The sequence below is a fragment of the Apus apus genome, chromosome 5, assembly GCF_020740795.1.
Source record: "Apus apus isolate bApuApu2 chromosome 5, bApuApu2.pri.cur, whole genome shotgun sequence".
NCBI classification, from domain to species: Eukaryota; Metazoa; Chordata; class Aves; order Apodiformes; family Apodidae; genus Apus; species Apus apus.
Genome location: NC_067286.1, coordinates 55,922,225 through 55,936,737, shown reverse-complemented (window position 1 = coordinate 55,936,737; position 14,513 = coordinate 55,922,225). Strand labels below are relative to the sequence as shown.

The following is a 14,513-nucleotide window of genomic DNA, read 5'->3' as shown; positions in this document are numbered from 1 at the left end:
GGAGAAACTATTTATTTTCATAAAAGCAAAAGCATTCAGAAGAAGGGAACAGAGAATAAAAACCAAAAGAAAATGGAGCTTCAAATGAAGAGATATTAGGCCAGTGGTGATTACAGGGTGGGTCAGAGTTGTGGTATATTTAATAAGTGGTTCATACTGAAAATTTATGCCAGGTAAAGAGCTATATGTGCAAATATTTGTAATGCAAATTTATCATCACTAAGTTGCAGTTCCTAAGGTACTACACATACTTCAAATGATCTGCTTTAGTGATTTTTCAATTACAGAGCTGAGGAAAACAAGCTAGGGAAAAAAAACATTAATTACTGTGGGATTTACTTACCCTCAGCTAGCACTTAGCACACTGAGACTGAGCTGCATCAACCTGCTGTCTGATCTCCTACTTGTTACCTGAAAAGCCAAAAGGGGCTTCTGATCTGCCCTTGGTGCACAATTAACTGTACTTTTAGGGAAACTTAACCTTGCTCAACTCTTCATGCTTCTTAAATCTGACTTGCTAATGTTCTAGTAGGGAAAGAAAGTACATACAGGCAGCAGTGTCTGGGTTATGAAACTTAGAATTTCCACTGAAATCATGCTGTCTGCAACTGATTCTGCCAGTAGTGCATCTCTGTCAGAAATTTCTGTGAAGGCTGCAGCATATTTCTTCTTGTTTGTGACTCTTAAAACAAATCTCTGCAAGGACTGAGGTAAGTAAAACTGTTATTTATGTATAAACAGGTGATTTATTTTTACTTGAGTAGGACTTAAAGGAGGAAATTAACTTCCAGTCAGTGGCTTGAGTCAAAAGCAGAAACACACCCAGAACGTGTAACACCTGCAGCACTATACATACACCTTCTGCTCCTCTATACTAAAGCATACTAGGAAGACAATAAAGGAAACTTAGCTAAGGCACTGTAAGAGCCATTTCTTATTTACAATGAGGTGTGAAAAGTGTAATCAGTTTTCTTTGCAGCACTAGCATCTGGAGTGTAGCCCTAGGTAGAGAAGGACTGCAAAGGAGTATCTTTCAAGTAAATACCCTTTATTTTAGAATATGTGCCTTTTTTTCTAATTTAGCTAAGGTGATTTCTAAAGCTAACTTAAACCAGAAGGTTTTCTTGTTCCAGGTACGTGTCTGTATAGACAAGCCTCAGCTCCTGAAAAAAACATTGCCTATGCAAATGACTATTTAAGATCAAGGCTTTAATTAATGGAGGTAATATTAATCATGATTCACAATTTAACACTGGTGGGGGAAATGCTTACTGCTCATTGACAGATCATGCTGTTTCCATTTAGCTGCTGCCTCCTATTATATTGCTGATACTTTTAAAACAAGAGGACGAAATTTTGTGTAGTAAAATAGTTAATCATTTGCGTTTTTCATTTGTTGCCTGTGATAAGGCATCAGCAATGACACAAACTATTTACTACTTTTGCAATGTTAGTGGAACAGCAAACTCCATAGGCGTTGAAGAGCCTCATCCAACTACTGCAGCCCCTTTTTGGCCGAGTTTTGCTGTGGCACTGGTAATTTATTTTTTTTTTAATGCAGAACATGAAAGCAGGGAGCTGTATCAGAAACGACTACACTCATGCAAGATGTGGTCTTTTTACTGCACAAGTTTTTCTATACTTGCCTCTCCATGCTAGGTCTTACAGCCAGGATTTCTCACTGTGAAACTCAGATTTCTAGAGCATTTTCAAGTGTTGTCCTACAATTTGGAATCTTAGAGTATCCCCTGCATGCTAATAAAGTATTGTGGAATACTTCAGGGGAACAGCAAAAACCAGTCAGAGCCAAGGAAACATTAGTCACAGAGCCCAACCTACTTAACCTCTTTAATGGCTAACTTGGAAAGAAAAAACAACCAACAAATATATTCATGTTAATTGGGAGGATGAGTAAAGTTGCAGGAAATGATCTAAAGTAACTAAAACAGCTGAACTAGATTATTTATCTGGATTGTGATAGCAAACCATTGTCTTTAGTACCAATACAGCCTGATACTGGGCTGGTACGTAAACATGTATTGAACTTTCAGTGCCCCCGGAAGGAAAACTATCAGGTGCTTGTTAGACACAGGTGATTATACATTACATCACCACCAGATGGCTGAAATGAAACTAACTGAGGAAATCAGTGTGTAAAATCTCTATTGTTTCATTCAAGGAAATCTGTAAAGCTAGCAGGAAGGAAAAAATACTAAGCTGGAGATTTCCTGAGGCACTAAATACATTAGTTAACAATTTGGTAAATGGAGGAACAAGAAGTGACAAGATAGTGCTTGCTCTTCATACTATAATTCCATGACCTTTAGCAATTAACATTTAGCAGCTAATACTCTCTTTAAGAATATAAAACCATGTGACACTGATTTGGTAATTTATGACGAACTCATAAACAAGAAATTCCTGTAGTCTACTCCACTGCTGCAGGCAAACTACTTGGAAACAATTACTTTCTCCTAAATCAGCATGAACTGACCACCACAATAATGGATTATTTGGAAGTTTTAATTAAATTCTGCTAAGGGTACTATGATTTCTTTGGTTGTGGTTTAATGGTATGAGTACTCTGGCAGCTACACCAGCTTGTGGAGTTTCTACCCTTATACCACAGTGCCTTGCTCCTCACAGTTGTGTTGATACAACTATTTGTGAATCAAATCAGGCATTTTTTTCATAAAAATAGACGGGTTTTCCCCTCTAAAAGAACAAAACAAGCACTCACTTTTTGTTTCAATTTGGATCCATCTTCCAAAAGATGCTTCCAAGCAAAGCTGCTTTATAACTTGCATTTCAGCACAAAAGCATTTTTTTTCAGAAAAGAGGCAGAATAATCAGAATCTCTAGCTTCCCATGTACTCGCCTAGCTTTCCCAAGTCACTGTGTCCCTTACAATAAATTAATGTAGGTTGCTTCCTCCTATGCAGCTACACACACGATCAAAGTACTGTCTCTCCCATAACAACTGTCATCACTGTCAACACTCACAGGAATAAAAAGAATGCAGAACTCCACCCTGTATAGAAATCAGGAATGTCAGCTTGTGCTTCAGCAAAAAGGCAGAACCTTGCTTCCTTTGTCACAGCACACCACTCTCTCAAGTGTATAGTATCACTTAACTAATAGGGATGAATGAACAAACAAGTAGGGAACAGGGAGAAGAGTCGTACCACAATATTCTAATGCTCAAGATTTACAGGAAGAATACTTTTAGTAACAACGAACAAATTTGATAGTGGTTCTTCAAATTATATTACCAGGTGCCATCAAATGAAAAGACATTTTCAATTATTATGACCTTCAAAAAACAAAATAACTTTTTTTTTTTTTTAATTGACATGACCTTTAACTATATTATATCCATATCATCACAGTAACTTCAGCTATCTGCTGGAACTGACAATGGAGATTTGGTCAAAACTAAAGAAGTGTGTTTGCTAGGAAATGATAATAGGGTTTCTGGGGGTGGTAGAAGTAACAGCATTATACTCAGTGAATCCCATCTGTGATGACTATTTCTGCCTACACAGATTTTTCCTGCAGTATCAGCTGTAGTCTTCATTTCTTGTTACAACCTGCTGTGTTTAGCATGCTTTTGGTAATATTAAGAATTGCTGCAATTAAGGGGAAATTCTTTAGGTACAAAGTAGATACTGTTGTGAGGTATTTCATATGGAATGCTATATAAACAAACAAAATACCAAGAACCAAAATGAATACAACCGGAGCATTACAGAAGGAAAAAGGATGGATTCATAAAGTGGATTAGAATTGAATAGGCATTTGATACATGACCAAGAATAGAGAGCAAGGAGACCCCTTTTTTGGGGTCTAACTAAAAGCATTTTCACTTCCATAATTAATGCCATTAATCTTGCCATATAATAGCAGTCTCAGGCTATACTTTTTTGCAGACCATGACTGACTTTCTACTCCTGATGATTCAGGTATACCTTTCAATTTAGTGTACTTGTACAGAAAAAACACCCTGTTTAAATTCTCTCCTGCTTGACATTACAGTTCTCTGCTCACACTCCTTAAATTTCACATATATCACATACAGCTTGCAAAGAAAATTCTTTTGGTCCCAGTCAGGACCTCAAAACACTCCTTTAAATAATTAGCTAGAATTTAAATTATGTCTTTCTTTCAGTAAGCTAAAAATTGGAGACATACCAATTTTAACAAAGGAGTCAACACCGAGACATAAATACTTTTCAGCATACTTTGATTTAGTTAATTCTTTAGAAGTAAAGCAGCTAGAAAAGGAATCTTGCCAAAAATACTTTTACCCTGCTTTCAAATTATATATTCTTATTAATGCTAACTATCACACCTCTTTTTAAATTAAGGCTACTAATTTAAACATGTACTCAGGCCTGTGTAGGACAGAAACAGAAGGCAAGAAAAAAAACTGTTTAGAGCTTTCACATAGAAAGTGGAAGAAAAAAACAAAGATTTGAGTTACCTTTTGCTGAAGCTTGTCCTTTTATAGAACAGAAGTGCTGGTTTTGAAATTGAGACATAAGCAATAGACAAATATTTAAAGCAGTATCTAATCATCCCCAAGCAAGTAGGTTATTATTCAGTGTTCTCCATGATGAACGCAATCCAGTCTTTCAAATCTTCTGAGGTTCAGCTGCAAATGGTACCTTCTCTGAATAAAGCAACCTAAAGACATGATGACACATTTTTGCTGTTACTATTTCTAGGGCTTTTCATAGTATCATTTTCAATAGGGATCCATCGATGCCCTATACAATTTCTCTCTCTTGTGTTTATACAACAAAGGTTTGCAGTAAACCTTGTTGTAGGTTCACAACAGTAAAAATAAACTTATTTAGAAACATGCTTCTGGAAGATTACAAACAAAGGCCACAAAGCAAAATCAACTTGTCTCACTAATACTTGCAGGACTTCATTACTTTACCTGGAAAAGCAGTATTTATACCAACAGAAGGGATGGACCTTTAGCAACAGTAAGGCACAAACCCAGTACTTTTGTTGATAACAGAAAAAACATAATTGCAAATGTTTTAGATTACATCTGCTGGTCAGATTAGCCAAGTACAGCTGCTCTTCTACAGAAATGCAATATTAAAAAAGGTCTATGACAGAAAAACTCAGATGCATGATAAGTTGTATACACCTGTATAGAAGACAGCCATGCTCTGACATCAAAAAAGCCCCAAAAGTGATCACTTCAGGTTTGTTTTTTAAATATATATGAAATATATATAGCACAGAAATGTTTTCCATAGATGCATACCTTAAATCATAACCTGCATCAGATCCAGCAGTGAGTATAAGAAAGCAGATGGTTTTCAATTAAAGTAAAGAAAGTAGTTGTCCACCTTAAATAAGGAATTGATGGTTAATAGAAAAGTTGAAGATTAGCTGCCCACCATTTTTCAGCATAGGGTAAAATTAATCTTGTATCAGATAATTCTGCATTAGGTCTTTAGCTGAGAGAGGAAATATTTGAAATCAATTCATACAGGAATTATGAAATACACTTAAGTATTTGACATTGAATCATAGCTACAAGACAATTTTAGACTTACAGTAACAAATGAAATGGCTGGGCTCAGTCTTAAAACATGACCCCTCATTTTTCCTGTCAAATTCAGTGAAGTAATAAACAAAATGAAGTGGCATATAAAAAAAGTAGAAAGTGAAGGATTGGCTTGTTACTCTATCTCCTCACTAATTAATGTTTCAACTAATAACCCTAATAACTACTTATCTAGATATTCACAGATGCTTCCACTCATCATGGCCATATTGAAAATTTCAGATTATTTTTTTAAAAGAAACATCTTGAGAGCACAAATTATTAAAAGCCTAAAGGTACAAGCAGAGAGAACCTCTCCCAGGACATTTAAGTTTTTGTTTTCTCTGCCCCTTGAAATATAGTTAAAGTTTTCATAATTATAAATTACAGGTGGGCAGAACAAGATTTTCTGTCTGTAAAAACTATGGCATGTAATTTGTCTTCCAGGGTTGTATCTGCTGTAGTTACAACACAAAAAAAAATAACAATACCTATTAGTGTAAGAATTTTATGAGAGTATAGTAACACATACCCAATGAGGCCACAGCATTCTCCACTAAGTACACTCTTTTGCATCACGTGTATTGGATTAAGCATACAATTTCTGTTATTGTTCAAAGAAATGACATCTCTAATCCACCAAATGCAGGGCTGAAACACATGACGTATCAGACACTCCAATCCCCAGGAAACGCACACAGCTATGCTATATAGAGATCATATGGCTTCACTCCTGCTTTAATTATTACACTCCTTTTCAGAATGATGCACGGAGTGGATTGTGCTATGGAAACTTTAGAACATTAGTCATCTAGCCCAGCGTACATTACTTTAGAATATTACAAGGTAGGGATGAAAAAGTATCTTTCTCCTGTTCACGTGTCTTGAGTACTGTATACAAAACAGACATCAAAGTGTTTCCTTTAGATTATTATTTATAGTTTATCTCTGAACAGGTTTGGTGGGGTTTAAAATGCATTGGCTGCATATGGATTCAAGCATGGCAGCTTATGACTATTGTTCAGTGTTAACTCCTTACTGTTGCAGCCCAAGAAGTTGGCTTAATTCTGCAGTGAGAGGTTACTTAAGGCCACAGTAACAAATTAAAATACCTTTCCTTTAAATATACACACTTACTTTACACAATATTTCACTGAAGATTTTAGACTACCTCCTGTGAAACTCCCCTTGAAATACTTCAGTCTTTTTCTTTGTATCATCTGTTCAGCACTGCATCTGAATGTTAACTGCCTGGCAAGTCAGAAGTACTTCTGGGATTTAACTTAAAAAATGGCCAGCAAATGCAAAGTGTAGTTTTTGAAAGGAGAGTTGTATTCTCTGATAAACTAATCCACTTCTTCATTTAGAAAGGATACATCAATTTTTTTGTAGTACACGTGCACAGAAATACCCAACACCTTCTCGCTTTTTACAGATTTTGTCAGTTGTGAAGAAACCCATCTTAAGTGTAGCCATCCAAAAGTCTGCTGTCTTATCTAAGCTAGTCACCCAGGCTCCACCTTTAATCAATAGAGATACAGGCACCTTCAAAGACCAAGAGATTTAGATAGTGGGATTACTATCTCAGCATGGAATAAATTGCCTGCAGAACTGCCCTCACCCCTCCTCCACAACCCAACTGAGCTGTAGAAAAAGCCTAGATGACTGAGACTACATACCTAACTTCTAAATTACTGAAGTTGGATAAACTGGTCCCACCCTAAAAGTTTGACCTCTGAGTCCGTTTCTTTCCAGCTATAAATAGGAGTACCTGTTATTTAATACCACATGAAAAAGTGTTAGATTTAACTAAAATACACTTATTTTCCTGTGACACGTCCAAAACCTGAAAACATTTTCCTATGCTCCAGAAAAGCACTTTAATGAGTTAATGCAAACCTGAAGAAAACTTGAATCTGAGAAGGTAGGAAAGCTCATTTTCCTCCTTTTGTCTATGCATAAAAAAGAAGTAGGAAAGATTCAGACTTGGTAGTTGTAAAAACTTTAAAAAAATAAATAAATCTACCTTTGAAAATCTCACTAGAAGATACTTTAAAAACCTACGTGGAAACTGGAACTTCATCAGGAGTGCTCCTGAAAAATCTCATTAGTCTCCCTCTTATATCTTTGGGAATCTCCCCTAATCATAACGTTGTGCATGATCAAATTAAGAGGTCTGACAATTTATCAATTGCAATTAATATCCCTTTTTTTTCAGTAAATCTGGGTTAAATACAAAACATTCTGACAATTTTTCTCTATGTACCCACAAATTTCAAGTATTTTAGCAAAATACTAAAATGATAGTTCATACATTTCATAACTAAACACGAGCTCAAAATCTCAAAAACTAACCACACCATAACTAATAAACCATAATTCTTAATTCTTATGTTGTAAATTGAATCAATGTCTGCTCAGCTATAGTGGTTTCAATTTGTAGAGTTAAATAGTCTCGCTCTAGGTTTTTTTTTTTACCAAGCAAGAGGAGCATTACAAGTTTTTTTCATAAGATGCTTTAATAGTTATACCAACACATAAGCACAAACCCTTTCCTTTAGAAAAAGGCCAAGGAAATCAGAGCACCTCTCACAAAGGCAGTGTATTTGGAAGCAAATAATTTGGCTTCTGTATCTCTGGCTTTATCTGCTTCCATAACCAAATGCTCTTACCTTATCTTCTGAGGCATTCCCCCTATCTTGACTGCTTTCACACAACCTCACTTATCTAAGACAGGCAACTAACTTGTAGGTATCACTGGCCCCTTTGGCCAAGCAATGTAATTTCTACCAGTCCTACCAGTCATTTGGTATGGAAATGCATGAGCAATGAGGAAAAAAAATCTACATTATAACAACTGACCATTTACCTGCTCATAGTAAATAAAACATTTGTAGATATTCTAAGTTGGAACCAGAAGATTTTATAATGGCTGCTTTGTCCCTTGACTGATAAGAGAATGGTTCCTGACAAGATTCTTCTGTGGGAGATGTTAATCAATCTACCACATTCAGGTAGTTTTAAGTCTATACTTAAACTTGGTAAAGATTGGTTTCCTTCCTTCCTTCCTTTCTTCTTTCTCTTTCTTCCTTTCAGAAAATGGAGATAGGAAGGAATGAGGGAAGTGGTAGGTTTTTCAAGGGAAGCAGAAATAGGAGTAGGAACTCCATCTATTCTACCATAAGAAGGTACATACTCTACCTTTTGAAGACATTTCCTCTTAGTCCACAGTATCCAGTCTGTCTGGTTGCTGCACTGCCTGAACCTGCATCTGCCAAAAGCAACGCAAGGTCAACAAACTTTTATACCAGAGGCCATTATTCCAACAGCAGCAGTGCATGGCAGAGTGCCTTCCTCCCTGGTAGCAAATGTCTACCCCATATTCTCTCACTTTTCATTTTGTCAGCATTCCTGCTCTTGCAATGGAGAAGTAATAGTGGAGTAATTTTTATAGTATTTTAGTTTTTATTATTGGTCACTGGAAACAGGGAGAAGTCAGCTATAAATTATACCTGCAAAGAAATTACAGGTCATCATTTAACAATCAACAGGGGGGGGAAAAAATCTAACCTGGTTAATGAGAAATAGTTAATTTTTAAAGAAATTGTATTAATTTGGTATGAATTTTATTAACTCCCTTTTTTAAAAATTAAGATACGTAACTCTGAGCACCTTATAGCCCATTTAATTTTAGATCAGCCTAAGAGGAGGGTTAATACTATTATTCTGAGTAGATCTTGGAATTCCCCATTGTGTCAGAGGTAGCACAGTCATACCCATTTCCAAAGCTCTGTGTGTGAGATAGAATCAGGGTTTACAAGGAAATGAGAGGTATTGTCAGGGAGCAGCACTCTGAATAATACTTACAAAATCATTTTAAACTGACAAAACAGTATCTTGTGATGCTAAGAGGTTTTTCCCATTGAACCGGTTTATTAAAAGAAGCAGAATCTTTCACCTATCACAAAGCTGACATCAGAGCCTGAAAATACACTGACAAGGATACACCATGAAATCTTAGGCATGTATGTATTACTTAAAGATAATTTGCACAATTATCTGGTGTAGAATCCTGCATTAATAGGTTACATTTAACATACAAGCTCGTATTTGATGTTAATGTGCTATTACCAGTCACTCTCAAAGATTTATACAAACAATATCTAAGCTCCTCTCAAAAACATACCAAGTGATCAATTTTTTCTCTCCTAGCTGAGAGCTGTCATGGTGTTCTACAAATAAAGTCACAAAGACTGGAAACCAGCCATTTTGCCAAAACAGCAGAAGCACTGGGTAGGTCCATGTACTTTGTAGGTTGGGGTTTAAGACTCGCAGCAGTATTACATTTGTCTGCACTGCACAAGTTGCAGCACTAACACACGGCGATGGTTTGACTTATAGTTGCACTTGAGTTCTTCCAAGCTGTTAAAACTTTCATCTTGCTGTTGTAGCGCTACAGAACGAGACACCAGGGAGGGAAGAAACTAAAGCCTGACTTTCCAACACCAGCCCCAGCCTCCTCGGAGGCTGCTGGCCGGGCCCCGGGCTGGGCGCCCTGCTCCTGCGGGCTGCTCCATCCGCAGGTGGCACACGGAGCGCTCGGCTCAAGGGACGCCAAAACCAGGGCGACGCGGAGGGGACGTTATTCAGGCCACAAACCCAGCCACGCACCGCGGCGCGTTCCGGCAGACCGAGACACGCCGTGCCCCCCACGCACCCTCCCGCGGCCAGCCCCGCGCTGCTCCCCCCTCCTCCCCGCACGCCCGCGGGTCACGTCTCGCTCCTCCTCGCCCCAGCGCGCAGCTACCCCGGCCCGGCCCGGCCCCGCCTCGCCACCACCGCATTCCCCGCATTCCGGCAGAAAGCGCCCGCGGCCGCGGCCTCTTCCCGCCGCCACCGGGGCCCGCGGGCTCCCGGCCCCCGCCTGCCCGCCCACAGGAGGCAGCGCTCGGCGGGGGCCCGGCCCCGGGGCAGGGCAGCGCGGCGCCCGGGGGAAGAGGCGGCGGGAAGAACCGGCAGGACGCGGGGGGGGGGGAAATCCCACAAACCCCCCCCCGGCGGGACGAGGCTCCCGCACCCGCGCAGCGCCCCGGTCACGTGCGCCGCCGGGGCGCGCACCCGTGCGGCTCTCGGCCCCCCTCCCCACGTGGGCCGTGCGCGCGCCTCCCGCCGCCCCGCCCCCGGCTCTGCCCGCCTGGGCCAATGAGGCCGGGCCGGCCGTTAACCCCTGCCGGGCCGGGCGGCGCGGAGCAGGAAGCGCCGGGGGAAGCGGCAGGGAAGGGAGGCAGCGAGGCCGCCGCGCCGAGGAGGAAGGGGGTTGGGAGCCCGGCTGCTGCCGCCCTCCTCGCCTCTTCCTTCCGCCCGCCGCGGGGAGCGGGCCGCGCGGGAGGCACCTGTCACAGCCGCCAGGGAGAGCGCGGCGTCCTCCACGCTGAGAGGCGGCGGCGGCGGCGGCGGCAGGAGAGGCCCGGCCCGGCACGGCGGCAGCTTCGGAGGGGCTGGCTGGGGAACGGCTGCGGAGATGATGCCGGTGAGTGGGAAGGGGCTGAGTTCGCGCCGTCGCCTTCCCGGCCTGGCGCCGCTCTGCCGGGCGGCGGGACGCCTTGCCTTTTCCTGCGGGGCCGGCGGCGGCGGATGGAGGGCACGGCTCTGCCGTCATCCCCGCCTGCGCCCCGGCCAGCCGGGGCAGAGGGGGACGGTGCTGCCGAACTGCTGTCGGTCTCCCCACCGGGGATGGGGCAGCCGGCCGCTGCCTTCCCTGGCTTCTGGCGGGAGGCACGACCTGCTCGGGCTCCGCCGCGCAGCGCGGGGCTGCCGGCCCCTCCGCCGGCCCAGCGGCTCTCGGCGCTGCCCCGGCCGTGACAGGTCGAGGGCCGCGTCCCCCTGGCAGGGCTCCTCCTGCCCCGCGGCGGGGGCAGCGGGGAGCGCGGGGCTCGCCGGCCGGCGGGAGGATGGGCTGGCTGCCGCCGAGGCCCGGCGTGACGCGTGGGTGGCTGTTCTGTGCTCGTGCGAGTGGGCGTGCGTGGAGGGGCATGTTGGTTTTGTTTTGTTTTCCTGCCAGACACCGATTTTCGCCGCCCAGGTGTGGGGAAGGGTTAACCGGTCCCGGGGCAGGCGGCCCGGGCCCTCGGGCCGGTTGTCAGGCGGGCGCAGGCGGCAGCCTCAGGTCAGCCTTGCTACCTCTGAGGGAACGGCGAGCTCCCTCCTCGGTTTCTGCCACCTCTTTCGTGATACCGCCGTGTATTTATCGAAGATAAGACCTTGCGTTTCCCTGCAAACAACCTTGATTGTCTTCTGTGACAGAATCTCTCTCGGTTTCCTTCCCCTCGCCGTCCCTCCCCCCGCGCTGTGAGCTGATGCAGTGGTCAGGAGAGAGTTGCTCTTGATGACTGTTCGTTTTATGACAGGATCCTTTGAGAATGAGTAATAAACAATTACATTCTTTTTGTTGATTTCTTTCAAACTCTTGTTTGATCTCAGCTGTGGGCTGACGAGGTGCTCCATATAAGGTAGCATCTCCTGTTTTATCTAATTCCAGTAGAAATGAGCTTTTTTATTTACAGTTCCTCTGCAGTGTTTGCAGCTGAAGCACTGCAGCAGAATGCTTTTTGGTGAGAAGACTGAAGACATATTTCACAAAATTTCATTGCTGTAACTTTCTTTAATGACTGAGAGGAGGAAAATTAATAGCTCAAACTAGATCTAAAATTTCAGATTGAAGAGTACAGGTAGTGTTTAAAAAACAGGTATTAGGCAAGCCTTTTAGCATGATGTGCTATTAACTTTCCAAACAAAATGTTCTGTTGTTACTGTATAAGAATTTCGATGCACTAAACACACTAGAAATCAGCAACAAAGTTCACTGAGTTACCGGCTTGTTCTGTAAACATATGGATGTTAGCTTGTAAAAACAAAAACAAGGTGACTATCAGCTTTTTCATCTTCCATCACAACTTGGTTTACATTCATAACATTCTTACTGAAAACCTAGCATGCCAATGATAGGCTAAGTCAGAACAAATGTATTTGCTTCCCATTACTAAACCATGTGTGGGTTTCAGGCTAATGTCATTACTTCCTTAGTGCAGTGATTGACTGTACAAAAAGGTGGTTTTTTAAACCTATTTGAGTGTTTTTTTGCAGCGTCTTGTGTTACCTTCATGGTTGTTTAGCTGTAGCAGTTGTTTGTGCTTCTTGGAAGGAAGGTGTCGTAAAATTCACACTTTTTGTTCTGGTTTTGAAACATACTTCAAAGCATTTTTAATACTGACGGCTGAATTTTAATAAAAACAAATTACCTTGCAGTGTTGCAGATTAGAGCTTACTGAGTCTGAATCCTAAAATAATAAACATTTGAGTTTTCTGAAGAGCTTTTAGATGCTGTTATGGACAGTCTATCATAAGGCAGCCAGGAATATGTGTATTTAAATGGACACTGTGACAGCGCCAAACTTTAGTCTTCTAGTTTCTCATCCCAGCTCTTTTATTTCTGGACTCCCAAAGGATGGAAAAAAACAACACGTTTGTTGAAATAATCAACATATATCAAAATAATGTGATTATATGACTGTAGTACTGGACCAATTTTTTTTTTTTTTTTTTTTTTCTTTGCTGGGTATTTTGGATTCTGAAAAGGGAAAAGCTAGTGATCTAACTTGTGTGGGAATTTCTTGAATTCATATTTGTAGAAGCTTTTTGCCTTCCTGATCCTATTTTTTTAATAATTAGCAAAAGTGTAAAATAGCAAAACTTCAGTACTTCTAGACTTGAACTGTTGTAACAAGTGGTTATCAATACAATTTTGTGTCAAAGAAATACAGTGTTCTCAGACTTTTAAGTTTCTTTTCGCTTGCATTTACCAGATTTGAAATAATGGATTGAGGCCATTTTTGGAATGGTGATTTTTTTTGATTTTTTTTTTTTTTTTTTTTGCATTCTGTACAACCATTTTTGAGGATGAAGTAATAATTAAAGAATATAAAATGGAATTATCTGTTTTCCTATTTTCTTGTGGTGTTGTTGGGGATTATTTTTTTCCATGGGGGGACAGTTACTTCTGAAAGGTTTTTATTTGTTACAATTGCTTTTGGGCCCAGGGTACTTCCTTCTTTGTTCTTTAACATCCTTTCTATATAAGTTTATAATGCTTATTCACTTTGTTTTTGAACAATATAATGATAACAACTATAATCTTGGTCCTGAACACAGTTGAGCTTCAAGAAGTAATAATACTATGGACTGCACTTACCCTTTGGTTTTTGCTTTGCTGACAAGGCATATCTGCCATAAACTCTTTCCTTCAGGATATAAGGGCTATCTGTATGAGCTCATGATGTTACAGAGAATATCATCTTTATTTAAAAACTTTTAAAAATACTTGCTAGAAGTATCCCTTGAATGTAGTGGTGATTCTTTTAACTGAAAAAAGGGTTAGTATTTACTGCATTCTTGGAATAAAACGTGCAAACCCAGAACTGTGTGATACCCTTTCAAGCACGAGATCTTTGGGTTAATGCAGTTACAGATGTATTTTGTTTGCAGAAGTATTGTGGATGAAGCTCTTCTTTCAGCCACCTGTTTGGAAGAGCCTAATGATCTACTTGTTTGTTTTCCTTTTATTCTGCCCCAATAGGGGTTTTTTTGGTGGGACTTCAGATTTATTATTTATTTTTTTGTACGAGTGTTGAAATTTTTTCATTAAACAATGCAATTAATATTTTTTCTTCTTGGATAGTAGTTCCAGAATTGCCTCTATGAGTATTTGCCATATTCCTTGGACACTAGGGTGGTGATTTAAAAAAAAAAAACAAGCCACATAGGAGGAGCACTGTTTCCTACTTGAGTTACAGTGAAAAATGGAACTACTCCACTTGAGAAGTATATAACACTTCCTATTTCTTACCTAAATTTTGGGTACTATTCTTTTACACTATATGTGGGGTAG

General features: G+C 40.9%; 1 protein-coding gene across 2 annotated transcripts in view; it reads left to right on the top strand.

Annotated features, from left to right (window-relative positions):
* The first annotated feature begins 10,816 nt into the window (after positions 1–10,816).
* PPP1R13B (protein phosphatase 1 regulatory subunit 13B) overlaps positions 10,817–14,513 on the top strand; it is a 66,233-nt gene continuing 62,536 nt past the window's right edge. The window contains exon 1 of one of the 2 annotated variants that reach the window (XM_051620371.1): positions 10,817–11,099. In XM_051620371.1, the coding sequence (XP_051476331.1) occupies positions 11,091–11,099 (9 nt within the window). In that variant the 5' untranslated portion in view covers positions 10,817–11,090. Of the gene's footprint in view, positions 11,100–12,051; positions 12,079–14,513 lie in introns of those variants that run through there. The other variant, XM_051620372.1, reaches the window with a different exon arrangement.